The sequence below is a fragment of the Varanus komodoensis genome, unplaced genomic scaffold (genome assembly GCF_004798865.1).
Source record: "Varanus komodoensis strain SLA01 unplaced genomic scaffold, ASM479886v1 scaffold30, whole genome shotgun sequence".
NCBI lineage: Eukaryota > Metazoa > Chordata > Lepidosauria > Squamata > Varanidae > Varanus > Varanus komodoensis.
Window position 1 is genome coordinate 13,171,023 of NW_025335762.1, and position 27,881 is coordinate 13,198,903.

The following is a 27,881-nucleotide window of genomic DNA, read 5'->3' on the forward strand; positions in this document are numbered from 1 at the left end:
GGCGATAAAATTACCCATAACCCTGTTAAAAATGTGTGGCTGCCATTAACTTTTTGCCAATGCTCTTGAATTCAAGGGCATGTCCAGATTTTGTGAGGATGTGGACATGGTGGCAGGGTGGGGGAAGAAGAAAGGGCTTCTAATGTCCTTCTGGCACAAGTACTGGCCAGCAGATGTCATCTGCTGAACTGGGGTCATGCCAGAGGGATCACCCTCTCAGACTCCACAGCCAAGTGGGGATTGTTTTCTCTTTTATATTCCTTCCTCCTAAATGTGCTGCTCTTCTGGTCTCCGAAGCTCAAAGGATCCTCTGCTAACAACTGTTGCCAGCCTCTCTGTAGCTAGATGCAGAACTGCACAAGCTGGCCTTGCGGAGCAGAATGGCCACAAAGGCTTCGGCCAGTGGATGGCAGCAGCTGGCCAGGTGCTCAGATGGCCCATTGCAGCCAGCCACCTTCGCCACAATCGCAGCAATTGGCATGTTGTGAGTGCTTTGCTCCTGCATACATTAGACCAGTAAACTTACAATAGCTCGGTCAGATACACGTGCGGGAACATTATTACTCCTCTCGCTCCCCATGACATATGCGCACAGGGGAACACGCAGGTACCACTGTAAGCAAAGCAGGGAGGAAAATAAGAAAAGTCTCCTTGACGTCCCTTTTATCTCTACTGAGTGGCTGGGAAAAGCCCTCCACGGGGTCTCAGCGAGGGGCCATTGTGGTCAAGCACGAGGCCTGAGTGTAGCTGACCCCACGATCTGTTGCATCTCTGGGTCAAAGCAACCGTGAGGAAGCATGGCAAGGAAGCACCCCTGCTTGAGGCTTGAAATGCCACCCCTGGGCTAAATGCGCCAGTCACCACCCATAAGTTCTGGGCTACAACAGCCATCATTGTCTGTGGGTGACTGGGTTGCATCCCGATCCTTCTGGAGGCCACTTGGCAGGGGAAGGCCAGACTAGAACATGTTGGGCGAGATGGCATTTTCCTATGTTCAGAGGCGTTTCAGAGAATAACTGGGGCCTGTTGCTTCGCTCTAGGAACAAGACCAAGGGCTTGGGTGCATCACGACAAGAGCCATAGGCTGCAGCATCCTGAAGCGAAGTGAGTCATGCCCGCACAAGCATTAGTGCTGAGCAGGTGTGCCTGACAGAGTTCAGGTATCTCTGCAGCTATTTCATTCTAGCAAGGCCCTTAAGACGTTCCCCACTCAAAACACTGATCTCACACCATTGTTCCCGGAGTGGCCCTCCGGCTCATCATGCTTCTGCACTCAAGGACAGAACACTTCGCTTTCGCACATTCTTTTCTGTGCAATTCAAGTAACTGTGAAGTATTTTGTGCAACAACCCATGGCCCTTTTTCTCGTCTCATTCCATCCTTTCCCCATCTCAAAAAATCTGCCATGGCTATTTGGCAACTTCTTGCAATATGGGACACCCTTTCCACAAAAGGAAAATATTCAGTTTTTGCCCCTTGGACAAAAGTCATGGGCTTCCCAATTGCAACATTAAAAATTCTGCTGTAAGTATTCAGAAACTTGTTACAATATTTGGGTTATATTACAGAATTGCAAATATGCCAGTTTTGCTCCTGGAATCAAAAATTAAGGATTCCCCATGGCTACCTTAAAAGGAATGCTTTGGGGCATGTGTGATGAAATGAAGGCTTTGAAATAGATTCATGTGATGAATGGGATTAGCAGCATTTGGCTTTTCCCCAAAACATGGACTCCCAGGGTGGGAGAGCCTGTTCCAAGGTGATTTCAAGATCTGGAACCCATCAGTGAAAAAAGAACAGAGAGGCAAGCAATTCCAAAAAGGAAAACAAATTGGAGACGATCTACTTTAACTACTCAATGATACTAAAGAGAGAGAGTGTGTAAGCTCATTGACAAAAGCAGCAAAGGATGAAATTAATTACAGCTCTAAAATCAATGAGGTCTTGAACTGAGTATTTTTTAAAGACTTTGATGAGGGAAATGAAAGAAAAAAATATGGTAAAAAGGAGGTAGCAAAGCCTTAGCATGCATGCACGGGTGTTTTGCAAGTGTGTGTACACACACACACACACACACACACACAAAACGCAACAAGATTTTTCAAAAGTTAAAGAAGAAAGTGATCCAAGTCTGACACAGCTCTTTTTAAAGGCTTGGAACTTTCAGTTGTGCTGACTGTATGCATGTTTTCTGGTTCAAACATTACAGATGTGATCACTTATGTGCATGACATAATGCATTAGACAACTAGCACATTCTGTAATAATTATGAGTGCCGGTGCTGTGTGAAGAGAAGCTTGCACTTATGCAACAACAGCTTGGGGAAACACACCATACTGCTTTTACAACAAGAAGGACTAGAAACATGGCCTTCAAATATAAGGAAGCTGGCACTCCTTTCCGAGCTGCACCTGAGTTTGCATTCCACAGTTTTACAGAACTGCAAAATATAAACTGCAGAGGGCTAGTTACTCTGGTAACTGTTTGCTGTATATCTTTGTGTGGATGTAGATGGTAGTGATGCTTGTCATAGTTCTGCCAGGTTCCTCCTATTGCTCAGCTGGTGAAATGTGATAGCAGGGTGTTTCCCTGAGGCATTGCCTTTCTAGCAGTATAGCAGGCCGCCCCATTGTCACCATGATGTCATATTGTTATCGTTTCTATAGTGCTATCCACACATGGCACATTTTACACATTACACATTTTGTGAGGACAAACTAGAGATCAGCACAAAGGAGACTAAACGGTTGCGCCAAAGATGTGGTGGTGTTGCAGTGAACGCAGTCTGCAAAACACACACAGACACACACAGACACACACACTGATTCCTCTGGGGGTAGTTTCGTTCATGGTACCTGAGATCAGAAAAGCACGTGCGCCCATGGTTGGTTTGAGAACCGTTAAGCACTTCTTTGTGTAATTATAGGGCATTTACACGGCTTAGAAATAGAATATATAAATAAAAGAAAGAGGTGGAAGGGGAGAGAGATGTGGGGAAAAAAAGAACTATATTTCAAGTAGGCAACCTGAGGAGTGAGTGAGTTTCTAGGTGTGCTAACTATTAATTAGGAAAAACCGTGGTGAACTGTGCTGGTTGCAAAGCAGTGCCAAGGAACAAACATGTAATTGTATTCTTTCCTTTCTTTAAAGAAGGCGGGGGGGGGGGGGGAGAACAAGCGATCCTGGCAGTGTTTACCCAATAGGGCCTCAGTAGTGAAAAACATTAGAGAAGTTTCCTAGGGGACAAAGAAAACATTAGCAATGGGCAACCCATCATGTTGGCAAAGGAGCAAATTGCACGGCACAAACCCGATTTCTTTCCTGGTGGAATTGCAAAATCAGTGGTGGAAGTGAGACACGTCGCTGTAACTCCTTTAGATTTCAGCAAAGTGTTTTGATGGCATCTCACAAAACCTCCTGTAAGTAATTTGGGCAGGCTTGGAAGCAAGCCCTGTCACATGGATTGAGGAGTGTGTGTGAAGGACAAGCAGAAAGGTAATGATGCCTGGTAATGCAGGGAGCGCTGGGGAGGTGTCAGCTAACGGAGCACCGTGGCAGCCGATGTTCTGTCTGTTCTTATTTAACATCTGCATTTTATGATCTCGACGCAAGAAGACTTGGCATGCTAATCATATTCACAGCTGATATTAAATGGTGAGGTGTTGTGAACATCAGAGAGGGCACAGAGATAATTCAAAGGGACACGGAGAGGTTACGGATGTGATTGGGAAGTACATTGCAAAATGAGACTCGGCTTGAGAATGGCCAGCCGGGCAGAGGGAAGTAAAATAGGGATGGATGGATTTCACTCTCGCTCTTAGGATGAAGACTAAGTATGAGAAGAATGCTGGTGGTACTAGTGGTACGGGCTGTGTTACCTGGTACAGGTGCCCACGGTTTAGGTGTCTGAATCCCACTGGCCTAGTGAGGGAAGAAAGGTTTTGGTGACAACTTGCTGAAACCTACATAATGAAGAGGAAGCTTCTGGGTTGGCCAGGCCTGGTATAGGCTCCCGGGAGCCTGGCCTTTTGTCTTTACCAGATGTGGCAGGTTTCTCTCTCTCTTCACTTCTGGCCCCAGCCAAAGTGTCCCCTTCCTCACTCCAGCAATGAGCAAGAGGCACATTGTCTTGGAAAAGCCCTAGATTCAGGTATGGCTACCCATGGCCCTAGCAGAGTTACACAACCTGTGGTCCAGGGGCCATATGCAGCAGTAAGTCCTCAACTGCCACCCTAAGCGTGTCTAAACCCCACTATTGAATTCCGTGGTGCCTGCGTTCTCTACTATCTACCCCAGACCTCCTCAGGCAGACCCCAGGGATTGCTAGGTGGGTATTTCCGGGAGTGTGCATGCCAAGGAATGTGCTTTGGTCACCCCACCATTGCAAATGGAGCGGGTTCATCTCCTTTATTTGTATCTCCTATGCTCGTTGGCCAATGCCAAGAAAGTATGCTATACAGGAAGGCATTGTACTTCCTATGGCAATGTCCAGAAACTAAGATGGTTTTAAAAGGCAACTGAAGCATCCACAGCGAAGGAAGCACTGCTGTCTACCAGGGTGTAGCAGAGGCAGCGCTCCAAGACTTCCCATGAGAAGGGGCGGTGATGTCACCGGCCCCCACCTGAGCTTCTTTCTTCTGAACCGTTTTTTATGGTTCCGTGTTCTCTCCAATTGTTGCAGCCCTCACAGTAGATGGGGAGGGAGGCAGTGCATCGTCCAAGCATTGTGGAGAGCTATCCCATGCAGAGTAATCTGAGGTAGCCTCGTCTTGCGCAAGAAATGGGGTGCCTGCATTTTTGTAGCAACTATTTCCTTCCTGTCCTGATTATGGGCTTCCAGCAATGGCTTAAGTTCATTCTGGGAAACAGGAAGCTGGTAGCATCTGACCGACTCACACGCTATTTGTGGGAATGGACAAGACTGTCACTCCTGGTGCGCCTTCCAAGGACAGGGTGCCATGAATTTGTGTGTCATCGTTGCGCAGGGGCCATGCTAATCTTCTCTGCATCGTTCCAATTTTTGTATAAAATATGGAACACGTCATGGACGAAGGAGAAGTGGAAGGTGAGCCCATGTCCTGCCTGGGCCATGACTCCATTGCACAGCCTTGGGTTAGAACCCAGTTAAAGTGCTACATGGATCTCGAAGGCTGCTCCTTCAAAGAGGGACCTGTCCAGAGAGGTGGGGCCCAGCATTACTGAAAAGGAGGGTTTTGGGAAGTAGTTTCTCTTTGGGATCAGCTAACAGACTTTTTGTTACTGTAGCTTGCTAGCTGTGCTTTGACAATAAAGAACTATTTTGCAAGGAGACTATCTGTGTTTTTGAACTCTTGAAACAAATCAGAGGAAACCTAGCTCCTGACGGATATCATGCTCCAAGTTTCCCTGCCTCCATAAGGGAAAACCAATAAAACAAAGCATGGAAACTCATAGCAAGGCAGCTTCCTGGATCACTGCACAGTATGGAGAGAAAGTAGGAGACACAGGGCTTCAAGTCACACATCCAACTTTGAAAAGATACAGAAGTAAATTTTAAATTTGGAATGTGGGAGATTTAGGAGTTCAGCTCAGACTGTGAAGAAAGAAATTGGGAATGCATAACTCTGAAAAGAGTACAAGAGAAGATAAATCTCTCCATTGCTAAAACATCTCTTTCACTCCCTCTTTTTAAAAATCCCACCTACTCAGCCCATACCGAATAATCTGGGTGTTCCATCTGCCAACCTCCATCTGAATCTTCCCTTTGGAATGGACAAAAAACCTGTGCTGCTTTGTATCTTCTCGAAACCTCTTGAAATAGAGCAAAACAGCACCACCAGAATAACAAGTGGCGTGAGCCCTCTGTCACTCACTCTCCTTTCAAACCCATTTCAAGGGCTCCAATTTGTACACATGTACAATCTAAAATTGATTCTGCCCACCCTATGAGGTGTTCCTATTAAAGTGGGGTTCCCACTGATCAAAAGGAAGCTGAAAAGTGTGCAGTGGTGGTAGAGTGTGTGTGTGTGTGTGTGCGTGCGCGCGCGCAGTAACACCGGACATGCTTAAACCCATCCACATCCTTTTGCCGCTGTTCTCTCCTTTATGGCTGGATGGGTTTCTTTTTTTACGGTTCAGTGTCCTTTCCATTTGTTTTGCCTGTGTTAGTCATTTATAATGTGACACTGGCAGGCAAAAAGCAGAGCTGGCGCCTGGATACAGAACACAGCAGTGGCGGGGAGCTGGTAAAGGTGTTCGTTGCAGATTTGTGTATTAGCAGCAGTGCTGATCAGGAAAATTCTCCACAGCCCTGTTGTTAACCAAGCCTTATGAAAAAGAATCCCCCACCCCTGCTACTTATGGAAACTTGTCTGACTAAACCTCCAGCGACAGCTCTCCTTGTGGAAGAATTCACAAGAACCTACCCAGAGAAATGCAGGTAGCTTTGTCTCTGTGTGAGCTCACACGCGGGCACACGTGCCCCAGCTCATAGCTTTCTGGGACGTTCTCTTCCCAGCACCCGGACAAACATTGTAACTCAGTTGTAAATGCGTTCTAGTTTTCCTTTCACTAGGAGCAGATATTTTGTAAAGTTAATGGGTCGTAACTGGCCATTCAAGACCAAGCACCCCAAAATTGCTTGTGCTGTGACAGGGAAAGCTCATAAAAATTGCTTCTGAGAACATCCACTGACGGCTCTTCCATTGCTGCTGAAATGACACTTCCAAGCACTTCCATTCTTCTTTGGGTCCCTTTAAAAATGGCCGGTGCCTCAAAAAGAGCCACTGGCATCTTATGTTTATGCTCAACCTTTTTGGCCCATGTTTTTGCTATTGCTGCTGCTGCAAAGATGATGATGATGATGATGATGATGATGATGATGATGATGATGAGCGTGTTCTTTGCAGGCAGACACTTAACACTATTTGATCGGCTGATATGGGGTGAAACTGCACTTCGGCTCTTTTCTGCAGGGACCAATCTGCCAGTGGCAAAAGCACCAGTAAACGGGCCGAGAGGGCAAAGGAAGAAGGTGCACCAAAGGGGAGTAGAGAAGCTTTCAACCCTCCGGCAATGTAGCCCTTTCTCTTCTAAGTGCTGACCTGACAGGTCTCAGTGTCACGCCCTTTTTCAGCACTCGCCCAAGGTGTGCAGCTCCTCCAGAAGGGGAGATATGAAAAGGGGACATACCCCCTTTTCCAGGGCGTTGCATCATGAGGACTGTCAGCTCCACCATTAATGCTGGGAGGGCTACACTGCTGAGTGGGCGACATCGGCCCATGCATGTGGGGCAGCTACTTTCCCTGCTTTTCTAGCATGTGCTGGTGCTTTTCAATTGACAGCTAAGCAAATGATAGCTGGCAACAGTGCACAAATTAGCCTGCCTGCAGCCTCACCTTGCCCTTCCTTTTACAAGGAAAACCGACAAGAGAATTGACCAGGCAAGACACACATATTGGATAGCTGATGCCCACGTGAATATTTGCACACAACTGGCAATAATAAGTTTAAAAATCAACCATTTTCAGGATCTGAAGAAAGAAATGCAACCCAAATTCATTCCCCCCCCCCCAGAATCTGCCATATTTGGCAGTGAATGTAAAAAGAGAGGGGTCAGAGCAGATGGGGAGAGATAAGATGGGTTCTGCCACAAAGGATGCTGGGACAGGCACTAGAGCTGCCTGGAGGACTGAGGGGGAAGGAAGGGAAGAACAACCCCCGGGGTGCCCCATTGTCTGTACGGTGCCCTATGAGCTGCAGAGCAAACAACCCACACACTGTGGATTGTTCACATGTTGGCTTGGCCTGGGGTGTGAACCTCCCCTCTGAGCACTCAGCCAACAGACTCCAAGGGGTCATCCTGGTCTACAAGGCTTTCTGAAGGAGAGGCAGAGCTTCCCTCCTGCTTGGCAGATCGAAATGAGCCATTCTGTATAGAAGATTCGAGGCAGCAAGAGATGGGGAGAGAAATGTGTCCCTTTCTTACATGTATTATGCTATTTTTACCACTGCGGGAACTGCCTTTGAGCTTGTTGGCTTCAGGCACTGAAAGTCTTGGGCCATGTCTGAGAAACAGTCTGAGATGATTGGGACTTCCAGTCACCCAAATTCCACTTGGTTGGCTGTGACAGTTTGATGGCAATGAGCCTAACAAGCACTCAGTGAAAAACTCAGTGTGTATGTACGTGTGTGTGGACACAAGCACATCTCTCTTGCAACTGTTCATCACAGAAACCTTTTTATTCTGGCCTATCAGCGCCTAATTAGATTATTATTATAATAATGTGCCGCTCAGCTTCCTTTGTCTCCATTTGCAGCCACGTCAATTTCTCCATCAAAAGGCCGCAAAACCTTTCTTTGCATCAGGGCCTACAGCTACATGCTGTGTGGTGATAATAAACCGCTCCTGAATATTTTCTCTTTGTTAGCACAGTTGCACTCTGGGAGGTTTTTCCCCATTTTGAATGGCGGTGCAATGTTAGCAGCTCAGAGCGATGTGTGAGATTTTGGAAGATCATACTTTCCCTTCAGCAAGCATTAGTGCTCTGAACTGCACGCACTCATGCTCATTACTGTAAAAGGTTAGGCAGAGGAATGGATTAAGAGAAAACAGAATGAAATCCCCACCATCAACTGCTTGATTGTTGGGTGTTCCTCAGTTTCTCTGCCAGAGGTGGACTCCTTGTGGACAATCTCGACACGGATATCATTCTTGGCTGAAACCACACCTTTCAGATCTAAGCCAAAAAAGCAAGAGAGCAAAGATTACTCAAAAGCAACTTGTGGGCTGGTGCAATGATGCCCATGGCTCGTTCCAGAGTTCTGTCTCTTAAGGAATCCTTTGTGCATTGGCTTTGGTAAAGTTAAGGCAGCCAGCTGCCCCATCGTACACAATTGTCTGTTGGAAGCATCATGTCCAGTCCGAGTCCAGCTGAAAGAACCACCAGAAACCAAGTAGAGCCTTGAAGCACCAGGCAGCAAACTGAGCAGCAGGTGGTTCCTCGGTTACCACCTTCCTATCTATGGTAAAATATATGGTGTTTCTACTACCTTTGTCCTTCTGTCAGTGAGGCCTCCCCCTGTCCCCCATGCCCTTCTGGTCATCCCAATCCCACTGTATTAAGGTTCCTAGGTGCACGTTCCAGTATGTAGGAAGTATAGCTGTAAGTGTGATACAGCTAATTCTTCTTTCACTTGTACATTTTAGCAATGCAATTTCTGCCTCCATTTGGGAGGAGGTTATACTATGGAATATTCTGTATGGACAGATACCTGTTTTACAATTATACACATTTTCTGAATTATCTACCTGCCTGTTGGACTGCAAAGTCAGTCTTAATGTCTTTCCCATACCCGTATGACAGCTAAATGACTGCTACCACAATACCAGAAATGTAGGTGGTCAACCACAATCGCATGATGATTGAGGGCTTATTGACTCTTTCAGCCTCTGAACAGATATTTGGATGTCATCCATGCATGGATAAATATAGAGAGAGTTAGGATAAATATAGGGATAATTAGCTTGTCTTGTTGAGACTTATTCATAACTTCTTCTACTGACAGTAGATTTCCTTATATACATACAATACACAGGTGCGTGAATTATAGGTGCATTGATTGCAACTGATATATGCAAACTTTATGCAACAAAACTATATTTATGGTTTTTATATTTGGTTTTGAAAGTTACAATAAAATGTATTTTAAATATGCAGGGAACACAGAAATATTGCACACTGACTTATGTTGATAGCGTATGGGTCCTTCCAGCTCATATTCTTCTATACTGATCGTTTCCCTAGATTTTTGGACATGGAGAGAAACTATAATGTTTTGCATGCACAACACACAACACAGGCCTGTGGAGCCTTCTGCTTCCCTTCTTGAACTAAGAACACGCCAAGGAGCCCACAGCCTGGGGAATCCACAGGGACGGATTTGTATCCTACACCACATGTTCTTTATGTACATTCTTGCACATCTTGGTTTGTGCCAGAACACCTAAGTGGATCTTTAAATTGTCCCTAGGTGTAACATACTATTGCTTTAAGGATGGCCGTGTATACCGCACATATATGGTAATCTGAGACATTGCCATGAACATCACTACTAAATGGCTGTCATGGAACGCGTGGTTATTTGCAAAGGAAAACCAGGCTGCCCAGACGACTGTGTACAAGGAACGGCAGGGACCGAGCTACAGCATATGCTCCGAACCCACAGTTCAGCCCCTGCTTTTCCTTTTCTTCATCTTGGGGGCAGGACTTGCTGTAAAGAAAAACAACTGTTTGCAGCAGCCCGCCCTCTTCCTTTCCTACAAATGTCCATGAGTCCCAGGGGCGTTTCTGGGAAATGAAGATGGAAGAGGAGATCACTTTGATCCTGGCTGCCAATACGAGGAAAGGAGGGACCCCAGAAAGCTATCTTGGGAATCATTGGTTCCCCTAGGCACCACATGACATCTCAGATGGAACATGGGTGTTATCTTATTAATTAACTAATGAGGAAAAAGTTGGCATTTTTGGATTTGCCAGGAAAAATACTGTGCAGTCAGCAACAGATGCTGCACTTGAAAGGGAGGGATTGTGTTCAAGCAGGCTCTGAGAGAAAAGCAGGGCAGTGTTATTCAGAGGCTTAGTTTCCATCCCTCCGCTGACCCGGAGGTACCCAGGAGATGCCTGGCCATCTTTGAAGAGGTCCTTTTGAAAAATTGAACCAGTGATACCAAGCAGCGGGTCTAAGAGGAAGGGAAATCACTCACTCTGTATGTGGCTAAGATTAAAGACAGAGAGGAAAGTAAATCTAAACAGGCTTTGAAGAAACAGCTTGAAAAGTGAGTCTGGAATGCCTAACTGGTCCTTGTCTTTCTTAAGAGTTCCCACACTAAACTTCAGAGCTTGCTGTGCAAGTTTGAGGATTTTGCTTCATCTGCATTTTAAGCAAACTGACCTCTCCAGATGAATATGTAAATTGGAATGTTGCTTTCTGTCAGCTTTTGCTCTCTGATTTTTGCAATGTTCTTGTTTAAAAAAAAGTATCAACATTTGCACAAAATTTGTACTTGACGGTAAAATGTACGCACGAATGTGCATTTTCTGAAAAAAAATGTGAATCTTTTTCTGCAACTCTTTAAAATAAATGTAGATTGGTGCAGAATGGAAAGTGGTTATGGAAAGAAAGTAGCAGCTCTTCCGGATTTTCCGCATGAACTGAAAACACCCATTTTCTAGTAGACATTCCCAGGAAGGTAACCCATGCCTTATATGAAGACTCATTTTTATATGTTACTCAGACATTTTGTTAATATTATTTATCAGCAAGCAAAGAAGCAAACAAACAAACAATGCACAGCTTCTTTAAAAATACTTAATTATGACTCTGTCAAATTGAAAAAGGAATGGGCAATTCTGAAAAGGTCAGAGGGGCACTGAAGAAGCGACTGCCCCATGGGAAACAGTGAGCACCTTATTCAGGAAGGGGATTTGGGTGCTGTTAAGAATGGCAGGAGGGAGAAAGTTTTTATCTGTGAATGGAGCTCCATCCTTCAGCATTTTTTGCTTTTCTGTTGAAAAGACTGGGCAGGATGCGGCTTGCCTATTTTTCCCCTGGATTGTGCCCCATGTCTATTTGTGCGTGTTTGTGTGGAAACCATTTAGGTTTGCTCACTCAAGCAGCAAACTAATCTGACTCGGCTCTGAATGCAGCAGACTTTCTCTCAAAAATATCCCATGCAGCTCCCTGCGTTCTGCAAACTGTGGGGGAGCAGAGACAAGGCTGGCACAGGGTGGCGGGGAGGCTGATGTTGCCCACACCCCCTTCCTTCTTGAACTTAGCTGCAATCTTCATGGTAACCTGATTGGGTGGGGGCAGAACACATTTCCCCCTCAGCAACCTATCCTTCACCTGTTGAATGGCAAAGTCCTTTGGGGAGGCCCGGTTCTGCACAGCCAGGTAAGACCCTTTGCCTCGACAAAAGACCCAAATTCTGGAGCTGGTTAGTTGGATTGGATCAACACCCCTGCCTGGACTTCGGGGGCTTCCTCGCAGGCATGGCTGTCACGGCGAGTACCTACACTTGGTAATTTACCATGACGCTACTGTCAACAGCCCATTAAACATTTGCAGACTCATTATCTATTTTGGCCTTCCCAATTTCCTGTTTCATTACAAAACCTGGAGAAGAAGTGGAAATTGGAAAAGTCTCCAGTGTCTTTACTTTCCCATTCTGATGAGGAATTAACTGTCTGAACAACTAGGCAAAAGGGGACAGTTTATAGCCTAATCTGGAGACACAGTAGAGCAGGAACTGTTTTGAAATCCCTATAAATAATGCCAGCTTCCAAGTGACAGGCTCTGAATCATTGCTCAGGCTGGGTTTTGAAAGATGGAATGCTTTATGGGAGACACTAACTCAGTGTCCGCGGTTCTGCTGTTCAGTCCATCACCAAGCAAGAGGATTTGTGGTTTCTGAGAGGCAGACACACCAGAGAAAGGTGCTGGAAGCCCTCTCTCAGAGTCCCCATGATGATGCTTTGGTGCATAAGTACCAAAGCGGAAAGTGTGAGAAGCTGCGGTGTGTCTACACGGGTTTAGATTCTGGATTTTGAGTGCAATGCTATGCATGTTTGGACGGAGACATCCTGCTGCTCCCGGGATTCTGTAGCTGGTGTTGGGCTTGTATAGCATTTTTCTGTCTAAACACACATAGATTTGCAACTTTGTATTATGCCCTACGCTCATCAGATGGCCATGTATAGTTCTTATGCTCTACACTACTTCCTTTCGTCAGTTTGTCCTCTCTTTAGGAAATTGTACATGGGTTCTTCCCACCTTCAAGCGTCTTGCTCGGAGACAGGGTGTCCTGCACCAGTTGTGAAGGAGGACCATCAGTGGGCGCATTAAGAACATAAGGACCCCCGTGCTGCACCAGAGTATGGGTCCAACTCTCCAGCATTCAAAACTTTCAGAAATCATGAGGCTGGGGAGGGCGTAACTCTGTAAGTAACTTTGTAACTTAATGTTGGTAAGCCGCCCCGAGGCTCCGGTGAACGGGGCGGCATATAAGTCTGCTAAATAAAATAAATAAATAAATAAATAACGGAGGTGACCAAGTCATAGCCCAGCTGTGGCCGTGATCTACTAGCCATGCTGCAGCCATTGTTTGGAGGAAGAGAGGAAGCAAAAGGGGAGGAACGAAGAGAGAAATGGACAGGAAATGGACAAGGGGAGAGTAACACGGAGAAGCAAGGAGGATATTCAAGGAAAAGGGAAGGTAGTTAGGAAGTCAGGAAAAGAAGAAACAACGTGCAAGAAATGTTTTTCATTTTTCAAGGGGGTTAATATGTATAATTGGCTCTGGAAGTGTAGTTGGCTTCTCCCATCTCTGCTCTTCTCTGCTCTGCTCTTCTCTTCCTTCTCTCTCCTCTCCTCTCCTCCCCTCCTTTCATTCATTTGGTTGTTCACTCTTTCATTCTTTCATTCTTTTTGCAGTAAGCTTTCTTGTTACTGCATTGCTATATAGTCAGATTTAGCAAACAGCCTTAATACTAGTCCTTCTTAATGGTTACCTGATTCAGACATTCTCCTGTGCTCCTTTTCAGACTTTCATGGGTTCTGTGTGATAAGCTGAAGAAGGTTCTTAAGGGTGCTAGGAAATTCTGGGATTGGAAAGCTGTTTCAACTGAATTCATCTGAAGAGTTGGAAAGGGCACCTAAGGCCCTTCAGCCCAGCCCCACTCTGCTTCCACATGTGATGCCCCATCTGGCTTCAGGCCCGTGCCTTTCCAGCTTATCAAAAGTGACTTGACATGTTGTTTGATGTATGGCTATGTAGCAGCTCTGAGGTTCTCTCACTCTGTGAGCCTTCATGTGTTCAGGGCAACTCCCGAATGGGGCCACTCTGCCACAGCTAAACACAAATCAGTCCATACGGTGAAAAGTTCACTCTAAAACCTCATCATGGCAGAATTAGAAGGGGAAGTTACCATGCAGCAATCCTGGGGTGCAAATGGCAGGACATAAATTCTCCCTTCGGCACTTAGCTACTTTTCTTTTATCCAGCAGATGGCAAAAAGAGTGTGGATATTTGTTCAGCAATAGAACAGAGAGACACAAACTTAATGTAGGTCTCTTAGTTGTCACAAGGTAAGAAGAATTAAGGTGACTAATACCTGGAGTGTGGCTGAATTAGCACCCTTGCCTCTAGGGCAGAATCTTCTTAATTGATAACCTAGTGCCACCAGCCAAATCAATACTTAATTTAGTACTTTCCTCCCATCTTTCTCTTAATAATGCATTCTTTTAAAACTACTGTTTGCTCTTTCCTCCAGGCACCTACTGGTAATGGGTTTATGAACACATCAGGATGGAATTTTCTAAGCTTCACAGTGCAAGGAAAGCTTCTTCTTCTTGGTTTCTTTCTTTTTTAACCTCTTTTTTCTTCCATGCTTTAGTCTTTCTTCCTGTTTTCTGTCCAAGAATTAGAAATTATGTTCTAAGCACCAGAGACTCTGCACTTAATCACAATGAAAAGCCTTGGAGACTCCTCTCATTGGGATGTTACTCCTTAAATAATACGTGGCCTGTAATGTCAGAAAACAACAACGGATGTGCATTAAACCTGTGCAAGTGTGTCCCATGGGGAAATCTTTCTGCTTACTATACACATAATTTGCTTGTGCTGTCTTTTGCGTCTTCTCATTGAAATGGTCACAGGAATCTGTGGTACCTGCCATAACATCTGTAACCAGGCATTAGCTTAGGCGGGCTTTTCCTGGCTCCTATGCAAAAAATTGGAAGTAGTGGGCAAGCAGATTTCAAGAAGCTCAAGGTGCTGCTCTCTTCTCCCAACTGCTGATGTAGCAGTTGGCTCACCTAGTGCAGACCCCGGGGATCCAATGTGAGGTGGTCCCCCATGGTGCATTTTATAATACCATGGCTACTCTATGATTTGAAGCAGTTCAAAATTAATGTTCTCTTGCTCCCTTAGGGAGACTTACTCCTAGGGAGACTAACTCACACTCTCTCCATTGCACTTAATTTCCCCTTTCTATCGTGATTTCATTTCTAAAAGAATACACAATGTGTAAAGGAGATAGACGGGTGAGGGAATCAAGCTATTCACCACCACCATCACCCATTATCCCAAAAGTAGTTAAACTAGAAATAAATGTTTTTTACAATATAATTGGCTATAACTGCAGAAAACAGACGATCTAAAGTTTAATTAGTTCCAAAACAGCTATTGCAAAGTGACAAGCTTTGCCCATCTTAATTGAAACATGTCTGATCTTGAGCTTCTCAAGTCCTGACAAAGTTTCCTAATTTCGTTAATTACTGAATTTGCCAAGTCCTCATGGACCTTCCAACTATTGATTGGAATTTTGCTGCTTTCCATGGCTTTACCAACACTGCCTTAACTGTTCTTAGTTGAAGAACTTACTCTTGATTCTAAGGCTGAATAGGTTTGATTGTCCCATTGGTTGTGACTTGCATGTAATTTAAAAGCCACTCACAAGAGAATCCTGTATAATCCTTGGCCAACCTGGATCGGAGAAACCTGCTGTGCAAATGAAAATCATCACACTGAGCCTTGTGACAAAGAAGCATAGCAGCAGAATGATTTTATTTATTTTATTTTCCTGCTGAGTATTTCCTCCTTTCAAAGATGTTGTTTCTTCTCATGGGAAAAAGCTATAGGTATTTAATGATGTGCTTTGGATTGGGCTGATTTAAACAGAATCCAAAGTAGGAATCTGATTTGGAAACTCAACTGAGTTGGGCTGCCTTGGATTTACTCTGATGTCTGAGTTGAAAATAGGCTTTCAATTCACATTCAATCTGAATATGAATTTCCTGAAGGCTGAGATTCAGCAGGACAGAGACAGCCTGTCTCAACATTGGATGCCTTTGCCCCAAGCTCTCTGGATAAGGAAAACACTAGAGTGGGGAGGAAGGGACTGAGAGGAGGGGGCTCTCCCTTTGTCGCTGGAAGCTCCAGCTTCTTATCACAGGGAATAGTTTCACCATGGCTGTCCCATCCATAGATTTGCTTTGGATCCGAAGCAATATATTGCAAGGCTGATCCGAAGGTCAGTGATTTTGGTGGTTGCCTCTCCTGGAAGAGTCTGCCTGCCAACAGCCAGCGTGGAAAGGACCATGCCTTCTGCCTCCCAAGGTCACAACTGCAACTTGGGGAGGAGAAAGGGGATGTCCTGAGGGGTTTGGAGGAGAACAGGCCAGGGCCACGCCACCCTCCTCCTGTCCCCTCCCTGGGACTAAATCCAGCTGGCTGAAAATGGCCATCTGGATGAAATGCAGGGTGTGAGGTGCAGACGTGGTGGTAGGGACTGCTGGCACCATGCCACATTCTTGCCTCCAAGTCTGCATCGTGCCTATTTGCATTTGCTATCCGGGCCCTTCTCTTTAAAACAGGAAATAGACCAAAGCCAGCCCTCCTTGGGTCCCAGTCTGCCCTTCCCCAGATGGCCACAACCCCTTCCCCTGGCAACACACCCTTGCCCGCCAACCCCTGATGGTTGGTGCTTTCCCATCTCTTGTGCTATTTCGGCCCATTCTTCTCCTAAGGCTTAGTTACTGGCAGTAAATAAGAGAGTAAAGTTAAAACAAGCTAGTATTTCTTACTCCACCTTTATTTCCTTTGGTCCTGCTACCCCTGCAATGCTCCTCTTGTGAGCTGCTCTTCAATGGAATTTGTCCCTTGGGCTGAAAGAATGTCAAGACCCCTACTTAAAGATGCCACAGGGCTTTTTATTGTTGCTCTTGAGATATCCATATGATCCTTGCAAATTGCCACTTCCTTCCCTGGGGAGGACGCAACAGCTTTGTGGGGGGGGGGGTGGCTGTAATTGAGGAAATTGCAGGGGCTGGATCAAGCTCTTCCAGCATCCTGATTCAGTCCTATTGGTTCAGCTCCTGCGGCTATTCATAAGCGCATAACGACAAGCAAATGTCACTGAGCACAGGAGATCCTCACGCCAGATCTTGTCCAATGCAGGTACTGTTAAGAGCCGCAGAATGGGAGACAAATGGGTCAGGCCATGGGAACACAATCCACCCAGATGTTTCCCACATCTGCCCCACTGAATGGCACATATACAGATCCTGCTCATTTCTGTGGGGCTTGCGCAAGACAACTACCTAGTGGATTGTACTGCTGAGGGGAGATGAGGCTCAATTTTGAGCCTTAAATAACCCATCTTAGGCTAGGCTTATGTATAGCTGATGTGAATTTTTCCTCATGTGCTCCCCAGTGGAAATCACATAGAAAAATGTGACACTGGAAATCAAAATGCCTGCGGCATCTGCATTTCAGTACATTTTTTCTTTCTTTCATGCTTTAATTCCTCCAAGGGGAAAGATGATATTACATTGCAGTCAGTGCTATGGCAAATAGTCTGGGAGGAAAAAGAGCTATGTAAAGTAATGTATGGGACGGCAACGCCGTGTTGCATCATGGGCTGTTCCTGCTCACTCTTTGATCCAGTCATCCGCTGCATCACCCCAGCTGGGCTTTCTGCTCCACTTGCAGTTTTCTGTCAGCGTGCCTTGTATGGCCACTGAGTGCAGCCCTCTTTGGCTCTTCCCTTAGAATTCTCCCCTACAAGCTGCTCAGGGGAGACCGGTGGCTCCTACAACATGGTGTTCCTATTCTGGGGTGGGAGTTCAGCATCACGGATCACTCCTCTAAAGCCCCATGGAAAAGCTGCAATGGATGAAGACCTCCACTACGAGAGGAATCCCCAGCATCACCTGCATTTGCTGTCCTTCTGATAGCTCCCTCTGAAGAACATAACAAGAGCCTGCTGGATCAGGCCAAGGCCTCCTTAGTGCAGGATTCTGTGGCCCACCAGAGGTTCCAGTGAGAGGCCTGCAAGCCACACTTGGGCACAATAAAACCCTCTCACTTGGGCTGCCCGGCCACTGATATAAAGAGAAGTACTGCCTCTGAACTGGTGCAAAGAAACCAGTGGTGCTGGTGGGGACATCACCGCCAGAGACCCTGCATGGGAGTTGCTAGATCACCCAATGGTCAGACTCGGTATGCAGCATTTCCACATATTCTTTGAAGGCATGGGATTCTGCTGAATTTCTATAGCAGGAGTAAATATATGACCAGATCCAGAATTGCGTGAAAACAGTGGGAGGGGAGCTCCATGAAGCCCTGCTCTTGTTGCCTGCAGAGTTTTGCACTAGTAGGAAGATACGTTCCTGCTAATGAAAGGTTGGGAAATGCCCCCCACACTTCCTGTCCCCATATCTTCCTTTTTTGCAGCCTCCCTCAATCTGGTAGGCCTCCAAATAGTCTAGTCTTCAACTCCCATCTTCCACAATCACTGGCCATGGTGGCTGGGAGTGGTAGCACAAAATTTTGGGAGGGCACCAGTTTGGAGAAGCCAAACGCAGATGGAAGGAGGAAGGAAGCTGTTCTTTGCTTGAGTCTAAAATGCCCGTTTGGGAGTTCTGCCAGGATGGAGTGAGACCATGGGACCAAGGGACACTTACGTGTCTCTGGTCATGTCCACTCTTGCTCAAGCACACACAGTTCCGCGCCTCAGCCATTTCAGAGTAATTTATTGATCGAAATGGGGTAGACCCAAAGCTCGCCCGAGCAGGCTCGGAAATGCTGCTTCTTGCTCCAGCAGGCTTCCACTGCCAAATGACCGGCCTTGGCAATCCTGGCTTTTCTTTCTCATATAAGCCCTGGCACCACTGCCACACGTTTGATCTGTCATCATCACACACACTAATGCGAGACTGTGTACCCTGCAAAGTGCCCAGCACCATCTGGTTGCATTAAATAAGGAGAAAGTAATGAGCCGCATGGTCTCTCCTTTCCCAAATCAGAGAACTCGTGCAGCATGCTTACACCTCTTCTAAAATGAAAAGGGTAAAGAAAGAAAGGTGAAGGTGGCGATGGCAGTGGGAGGAGGGCAAGGAATATGCGACGAGGCTGATTATTTCTGACCACTGACACTGCAGCGATGAGTTGGCCCATTTTCTATCGAGCAAGCCTGAATGGAGCATCATTGCTGAATGATTCCAGTGAAATTGAATTGGCCTCTCCTCAGGTCTTAGCCACATACCCGTCCATCAAAAAATACTTGCTAAAATGCAAGATTAATGACTGCTGGAGATTTAATTTGCTAATACCTGAATGGGCTGTTAATGGAGTTTGGGAGAGTTATGAAGCAGGCTGGGTGGGGAAATTTGATGGAAACAGACACGATTATTGCTTTTAAAATCAAACTAGAATGCAGGCCCAGTCATTCATTAACCAAAGCCAGAGGGACCTGGGCCTCTTTGATTTCTTTGCAAACAAATCAGAAAGCACCAAGTTCTTGTATGACTATTATTGGCAAGACAACACAGGGATTTTGCATCATGTTTGGCTTATTTGTCACGATCCCTGCAGTCAGAAACACCGTTGAGGACTGCTTGTTCTTTCTTAGAAGCTCAGAACAATCATTCTTCCTCCCCTGATGGTTTGATCCCTGTTCGTTCAGCCAACAGTCATTCTTCAGCTTCTCTATGCTTTTTCTTTTTCTCCTAATGAGCCAGCTCCCATTTACCTCCATGATTCCTTTCTTCCATTTGAGCTGTTTATTTTACCGTCTGCTTCTGTGTCTCAGCGGCAATGCCAATAGTGTTACAGGCCTGACAAGGGATTCAAATATTTATTTCATTCAAATGTATAGCCGTCCTCATCCCTGCATCCCAAACAGGCAGAAGCATTCATAAAGCAAGACATCTTTCTCATCTGAGATAAAAGCAGCACATTCATGAGTAGCTAATGCATGTTTGTGATGAATTCTCCTTACAGCTGGTGAAATAGTTGGATAATGCTTCCAGACAGGGCTTGTGCTACCACTAGAAAGTGGAGCTGTGCTCAGCCTGCTCTAACTTAAATACTGCGGCCCAGTAAAATGGCAGTAAATGGCCATTCATTTAATCTGTGATTGTGTTTATACCACCAGGGGGCTGCGCAGTGAAGATGTAGTGTGAGTTTTTTCAGCCAAGTCATACTCCCAAAATGCCTGGAAAAGAGGAATGCTGAATTTCCAGTTGGGAGAAGCTTTCAGAAGTGACATTTCAGTCATGGGTGGGTGATACCAAATGAGGTGGGGCCAAAATTGCCAGCATACTTTAGAATGAAGCCCTCGCTGCCACTCACTGAGCCTTGGGAGTCGTAGTTCGCCCTTTAAGACAGGGGAAAATGCGCAGAAGTGAAGGAATCATGTAATGGTTGGTGGCTTGTGAAAAGAACTTGCTTGGGGCCTGGGAGAAGGAGGATGACCACCTAAGGAAATCCTGAGGGCCCTACGGGAACCCAAGCTGAGGTCTTGCACCTGAGATTCTGTACTGCTGCTCCAAAAGTAAAGGAAAGGTGTCATTGTACGTCATGATATGTGAGGGTGTGCAGGTGGCAGGGTCAGCATCAAGCAAAGGCCACTCACAAGAGCCCCTGGATTTGCTATTTTTTGCTTGCTCTGTCCCAGACAAAGGTGGTGGCAGGGAGAAGGAGCAAATAGGGCCTGGAGTATGGTCTGAAGGCACCGAGGGCATCCACCATGTTGAAGCTAAGTAGGTGTGGGGGTGGCCTGAGCTTGGAGGGGAGACCTCCTAGGAATCTCATGTGGTCACCTTGACACAGTGGGAAGAAGCTGGGATATCAATAAATCAGTTGATTGATCAATCAGTTGATTGATCAAGCAGATAAGCTCTCTGCTTATCAAGTGATCAAGTGGTAGGAATGGAGAGAGAGAGGATAAAGAGCAAGAACAGCTGGTGACCGTGTCTTTCTGAGTGAGGAGGGGGACATGGAAGGGCCCTCAGAAGATGGGAGCTGGCCCTAGAAGGGAGTCTCTTCTTAACTCCACAGTGATGCATTTCACGTTCCTGACTCTTCTTCCAACAAGGTGGAGATAAAAGGAGTTGCTGATGGACTCAGGTGCTAGTTGGCTTATGTTTCCCTTTCTAACTTTCACTTGCAATGTGGCATTTATGCATATATTCCATTAGATATCTAAAGTACAAATTTTAAGATTCCTTTGGTTTTTTCAGTTCAAAGAGCAGTTGCAACAAGTACAGAAAGAGGGTAGTCATGGAGGGGAATCCAGAATTCTGGAGCTACAACATCATAGGGTCTGTTTCTTGCAGAAACCTGCTTGGCCTCTGAAAGCTAGAACACAAAGCTTGATTGTAGGTATCAAAACATCTTGGCTTTTCCTTTCCTAGTATTCTGGTATAGGAATCAATACATTTTGGGCCTTATTTGCCTCCAGAAGATGCTCAGAGTTGGACTTTGGCAAATTTCTGGAAAAGAGATGTCCTGGCATTGGGAGCAGCCTATTGAAATGTCCGTGTACACTTGATGAATGGAAGGCACTCTCAAACAGCTGCCCTCTGCAGAAATCCTGGCATGCATTGAAAGAGACAGGAGACTTCTGGGCTCATTGGAGAATTGTGCATGAATATGCCCCTTTCCAGCAGCTTTAAGTTTTGAATCTGAAGCACTGAAATGGACGTTTCTGAAGCAGGCTTGGCATTTTGATGTACCTTCTGGGCAGTGTCCAATGGAGTCATTTCACAAACTCAAATATTTCTAGTAGCTCTTTGCTAAAGTGTTCCATTGCTCAAGCAGCAATGTCGGCATGCCTGCCCAAATGTAACTTTAATTGGATTCTCCTCTTGTGCATGGTTCTGAATCCAGTTTCCACCAGTGCAATAGTTTGCACTAGTGGAACAACACTTCTGGTATTCCACTAGTGCAAAATCAGCAGGCCAATTCTGTATCGATTTCGTTACTTCGCTTTTTACTGGAATGTTGAGCATGCCCTTCCTACATAACTCTTGGCAGCCTCTGCACCTTGCAGAGTGAGATTTCATATTGTCTGAGCCAAGCTGGTGGGTGAGTTAATTGTGCATTATTACTTTTGTTGCTGAATACAAAGTGAATTTGCTGGAGAATGGAACTGAACCCTTGGATAAGAGGTAGACCCTCAGAAATGGGGATGAAGGGATAGAACTGGAAACTCACTGGGGGAGAATGATAGAGATGGGCTACTGGATAAAAAATGGCTAAGGATGGAGGAAGAAATTTGTTCCATTCATATTTAGATGTGAATTTGCTTAGTTGCTCAATGTTGAACCAAATTTAGTTATTCTTTGTAATTTGCACTTCTCCAAATTTTGCAACAGCAACAAGTTGCACATAAAATATGTATATTAGGAGACATAACATTCCAGGCTTCATTATATTATAAAAATTACTTGCAGAATCTGTACTTTAGGCAAAATTGCATACAAAAATGCAGTTATTAGGAGCCACCTGCCTAAAAATGGGTGTGAATTTTCATGCTCAATTAAAAATAAACCCAATTTAAGATTAGAAAAGGCAAGTAAGAGAAAGTATAATTGACAGACTTCTGTGTCCCTAGGTAAAAGGAAAAACCTGATCTGCCACATGACCTAATCTGGACACGATCCTCTTTACCCAAGCCTGCTCCAGTTTCTCACAGCCCAACATGTGCCCTGCAGAAACGGGGCCTCCCTGATCACAGATACTGAACTGCCAGTGTAATTGCAACTGGATGGATCTTTGGCGACATCATGAGGAAGGGCAACACGAGCTGAATTAGTGCTGCATAGCTGTGTGGTCTCTTGGTCAGAGGAGAAGACGGTCCAAATGTCCACATGATACAATCAGAGGCAACTGATGGGAAGAAAAGAAAGGCACTTACTTCTCTGTGAGCGAGCACAGCAGAAGGCCACAATGGTGGCCATCAGGACCAAGAATGCCACACCGGCTCCCACTGCCACACCTATGATGACTGCCATTGGCACTGACTCTGGAAAAAACAAGAGAGCAGGTGACGTGGAGACCCGCCGTGGATGCTGCGAACCTCTGCCCCCTTTCCACTGCTTCCTCTCTGCCTCCACAACCCTGGCTGGCTATCGGCAGACCCTTCTACTGCCAGGCACTGAGATGAGTTTCTAAGACATGGCTGACACATAACGGACTTGAAGGACTTTAATGGGGAAATGTCCACTCGGTGGGGAGGGGAATGGGGAAGTGTGACATGTCACAGAACCCCTGGGTCTCTTGTGTTCAGCAGGGGGGAGGCAAGCGCTGCTGGCAGAGGGTTTGCATGATTCAGGTCTTCAGGAGATAGACGGGGGTTGAAACAGGACAGCATGTGCTCTAAGGATGAGCTTCATGGAGTGAAAGCCAGCGTGGGGTAGTGGTTAGAGTGTTGGACTGGGACTCAGGAGGTACAGGTTCTAATGCCCACCTGATATATGGACCAGTTGATAACTTTCTGCCTAACCTACCATACAGGGTTGTTGTGAGAATGGAATGAGCAAGCTCATGTAAGCCAGCAAGGGTTCCTCACAAGAAGAAAAAGAAAAATGGGGCCAGGATTTAAATAAATCCTAAGGAAAGCAGTTCCTAACCCTTATGAGATATCTGTGAAAATTTTCTGTGAAGGCTTAGCAGATGAAGGGAGATGGAAGGCCTCATGCATGGCCAATGACAGCACAAACACACATGCACGCACATACAATTTAGAAGACTTGATATGCATTGGATGTGGAGGAGGAGGAGGAGGAGAGAGAATGTCTCTAGCAAGACTGGTAAAGAGGTCAATCAGCAGAATAATAATAAAATGCAAGGCCCCAGATTATTTAGGTGTGCCAGGAGGGGTGGGCAGCTGCCCTCTTTTAGAGGGGAGGGTCTTGTTCTTGAAGGCCCTCTAAACCATCCTCTGTCTGAAGCTGCCCCCCTTCTGAAGGGCTTTCCTGCCTCACTCCATTTTAAAGAACCCAAGAACTGCTGTCCATCATCAACGTAGGACCTGGGCAGCAGACAAAACAGCCTCCTGGCCATGATCTTTCTGCACTAGGGCGAGATTATTTAGCTGCATTTAAGTTAAAACAATGGTATCGAAATAACTGCATGCAAATCTCAGTTCTGTTTTATTCCCCCTTTCAGTGATCCCTGCCTGCCTGCCTGCCTCCAATTCGCAACTGGTCTCCCTACACTTGCCAGGTGTAACACTGTTGGCAATGCCTGGCCGGCACATAAAGAGCAGCCTCACTTAGAAGTGTCCTTCACCAGCCACACGTGTGCTGACCCTCACCTGACCATTGTCTGGATCTAGGGGTGCTGGTGTGTGCAGACCCCAGTCGGCAGAACCCTGCTGCCTCAGGGCTGATTCAGGGAGGTGCTGTGGTACGGTGAGGGCTGGAGCTCAGGGCCAAGGCATGGTCCCCCCACTTCGGGGTCCCTGAGCAAGTGGCGGATGATGGGGCAGCAGCAAGCAGGCCGAGGTCTAGCACCTGTGCTCCAAGAGCATGTTGCGGGCACTGCGTCTAATGCGGGTCGCCTTAGGATCCCCCAACACGCTTTATGAGAACCAGAACCAAAACATGCGGTACTTTGCAAGGAGGGGAGCACCATCAATGCGCATGGTCACAGTGCTCATTTTCTTCTTCTTTACTGTGAATAAAATACGACCTCGCTCTAAGAAGCAGAGTGTTGCCTCTTCCCAAGTAAACCTATTTATCATCAGGACAGCAAAGTGAACTTCATTTTATTCCTCTGTTCCTGATGGTGCCATGATTGCAATGGATTCAAAGCACAAAACTTCCCCATGCTCAAATATTGCCTTTTGACTGAGGTTGGCGGCTTCTTTGCTCTGATAGATTTAGGAATGTAGGAGCAGTGATAAAGCATGACATAGCAGAGGGGCAGGAAACATTTGACTGCTTCCCAAGCAAAATAATGCACATGGGTGCAATCCCAGGCTGGTTCAGACAGAAAAAAGATGCTGGCTGTGCAATGCAGAGAATTATAGGACCCTTTCTGCCTGCACATGCATAGGACACACCCACAGAGGTTAAAAGATCACCCCCCCCCATTAAGACCCACTGAAATTCTCTAGCTGCACAGGTGGAGCAGGTGTGGAGGTCTGACAATGCTTATCATAGCATAAAAAGTTTAAATGCCACTCCCTGTTTTCTAGCGGATACATGGTTCGAGGAGACATCAACTGGTATACAAGAGTCCAGTTTAATCTCCTTCAGGAGCAAAAGAACACTCTACCATCAGTCCATCTCTTGACCCAGTTCACATAACACCCTCGGCTCACCCTGGGTTATTTAACCCAGGATGAGCTGTGGCATATGCAAAGCACTGTTTTGAATATGCAACAACCAATGGGACTGTTGTCCAAATCTGGCTGTCAGGAACTATTGGGAATTAACCCTTCTATAACCTCCAAAGGGTGGATTTCGAGGAGTATGTACCTCCTCACAGTCAAGGGCTGCATATTCAAAATGCTCCTTGGCACATATGCCACCTCACCGCGGGTTGAATGACTGGTAATGAGCCTTGTGTGCTATGAGAAGCAGGTCTTTGTCTGCCATGAAGGTTGGTGTTTCCTGTGCCAGTGGGGCCCATTGCAGCTTTCATTCTGTGTAGGATAGAGTGCTTACAGAGCTTAACTCAATCCCCAAAGTATATTCACGACCACCGAGCACCATGGCAACTATAAAGCTCAGAGTAAAGCCGCAGTGAAGGAGGAGTCCCACTGACATAGGAGTCTTTCCCAGTCTGACCTGAACATGCTGGGAATTGAAACAGAGGTCTTTGGCATGCTAAAATGTGCTTTAGGACGGAGCTACAACCAGCCTTGAGTTAGCGAGGGCCAGGAAACTGTGCTGATTTTAAAAACAATCTTGCTTGACATTAGAACTACAGCAATGGTTTGATTTCTGTTTTTATAACTGTTTTTTATGGCTTATGATTGAGGCATATAAACGTAAATTGACCTGAACTTTAGGTTAGGGACATGCCGTCTAAACTGTGAAAATGGGCGTAGAAATGTAGAAAAGTGAAACAACCCAGCATCCACCATCACTCAGTGTCCTGGCTTATTTATTTTATAACTCCTCTCACCCACTGGTTAGGCCTGACAAAATCACTAGCTCTAAGCTTTGTTTTGGGACAAGGATATTCAAAGGCATGTCTCTAGAAACCCAGGAATGTTGGAACGTGCCTTCGATGAATCACTCAGCATTGCCTACTCTGACTGACCTCAGAGTTTTAGTCTGGAGTCTTACCCAGCCCCAGCAGCGAATGCTAAGGATCAAACCTGAGAACGTGTGTGCATTCCAGGGTTTCTTCAAGGATCAGGTCCACAGTGAAGGACAAAGGAAGCCACCTTATGCTGCTCAGTCCACTGGCCTGTCCAGCTTCACCGGAGCACTTAGTGGACCTTGGGGCCCTTCTTGCCCAAAGCATGTGCTCTCCTCTGACCATGCTCCTGGATGCTCCATACAGTCCTGGCCATCCACTGCATCCAATATCCACATCTCCGCTATGTGTCCCACCACATGCAGAAGCACGACTGGCTGGAAAGTGAGCCTAGCCCTTTCCTTGTGTCACTGGGTTGAAGAAATTGCCCTGCAGAGCGTTTCCATGTGCTCTCTCTCTCTTTTAAGTTTCACACAACTGGCCCAAGAATTTAATGTGGAGTATGGTTGTGTCTCCCTGCTATTTTGGTAGGGGTTTTTTTGTCTCACTAACTGAGCTGTTTTTTATGGTAACACTAACTACTGCAATTTAAAACGATTGTATTTTTAAGCTAATTAAACAATACTGTGTTTTTGTAAGCAACTTTCAGCTTACGTGTGTGTAGGATAATGAAGCATAAGCAACACCACAAGGCAGGTTTTTTGCAGAGGGGAGGAGTTCAAATGGGGTGATCTACTGTAGATGAAGTACACTGATTTTTGTACTGCATGGAAACAATTCTGAGGGCAGAACTGGAATCTAACTCGAGTCAAACGCATCCAACAGAATTCAGCTCATGACTGAAATAACAAGAGGGAGGTATGCTGAGCTTAGGGCACATCCTGTGCAAGATGCATCACCATTACCATTACATTGCATTTATATCCCACCCCTTTTCTTCTTCCTCTTCTGCTTATACCAGCAACCCCATGAAGTGGGTTAGGCCGAGAATGAAGGGCTGGCCCACTGTGCCCTGTCAGATCCCTGGCCAACTGCAGTCTGGAACTCAGACCTCCCAGGTTCTCGGGCCAAACCCCAACCACCATGCCCGTGGTGACACCTGTTGGGTGAGGCTGGAGGTGGCTCAGTTTCAAAAGTGAGCTTTGGCTCAGATAGTTGGCAAATACAATCTTTTTTTTTTTCCTAAGCAGTCCTCTGGGTGGGAAGGAAGATGGAGGTAGGGCAGGTGAGAATGAGAGAGAGAGAGAGGGAGAGAGAGAGAGAGAGAAAGCAAGTGCTGTTAAAAAGAGAACAAGAAGGAATGATATCAGAAGAGAGTGATGGAAAGAAAGAGTGTGACAGAATCTGAGAGAAAAGGTGTGACAAAGAGAGAGGGGAAGAGATGGTGGAAAGGGAAAGGGAAAGAGAAGAGATGAGGGTAACAGCTACGGGTGTGCGTGTGCCTGGTTTTGGCTTTGGCCCTGTCTATTGCTGACTTGCAACTCCTCTCTGGTTACTTGGGAGGGCAGGTGGTCCTTGGCAGAAAAAAATGCACTCCAACCCCAAGCTATAGCATGCTATGTGCATTAAAAACACAGACATGTCATGAGTTTCATGCTAACCGATTTATGTGAGCAATGAATGAATTCAGTTTCTACAGCTTCCCCTTTCTCTGCTAATAAAACTGATTTGCTTTTTTTTATCGTTTGGAATAAAACTTTCCATCAAATCATCACTGTGAGGTGAAGAATATCTATATCTATCTACAACCATGTGCGTACATGCGCATGTGTACACACACACAAACACACACACACACACACAGAGAGAGAGAGAGAGAGAGAGAGAGAGAGAGAG

At 46.0% G+C, this 27,881-nt stretch overlaps 1 protein-coding gene and 1 pseudogene across 1 annotated transcript in view; both read right to left on the minus strand.

The window, feature by feature from the left end:
- Positions 1–27,881, minus strand: part of KIRREL3 (kirre like nephrin family adhesion molecule 3) — a gene marked incomplete at its 5' end in the record, with an annotated part of 170,871 nt that overhangs the window by 11,922 nt on the left and 131,068 nt on the right. Inside the window, 2 exons of the mRNA XM_044437402.1 lie at positions 8,609–8,718; positions 22,747–22,854. Of these exons, the coding sequence (XP_044293337.1) occupies positions 8,609–8,718; positions 22,747–22,854 (218 nt within the window). The remainder of the gene's footprint in view (positions 1–8,608; positions 8,719–22,746; positions 22,855–27,881) is intronic.
- On the minus strand, positions 4,946–5,044 carry LOC123027190 (annotated as a pseudogene).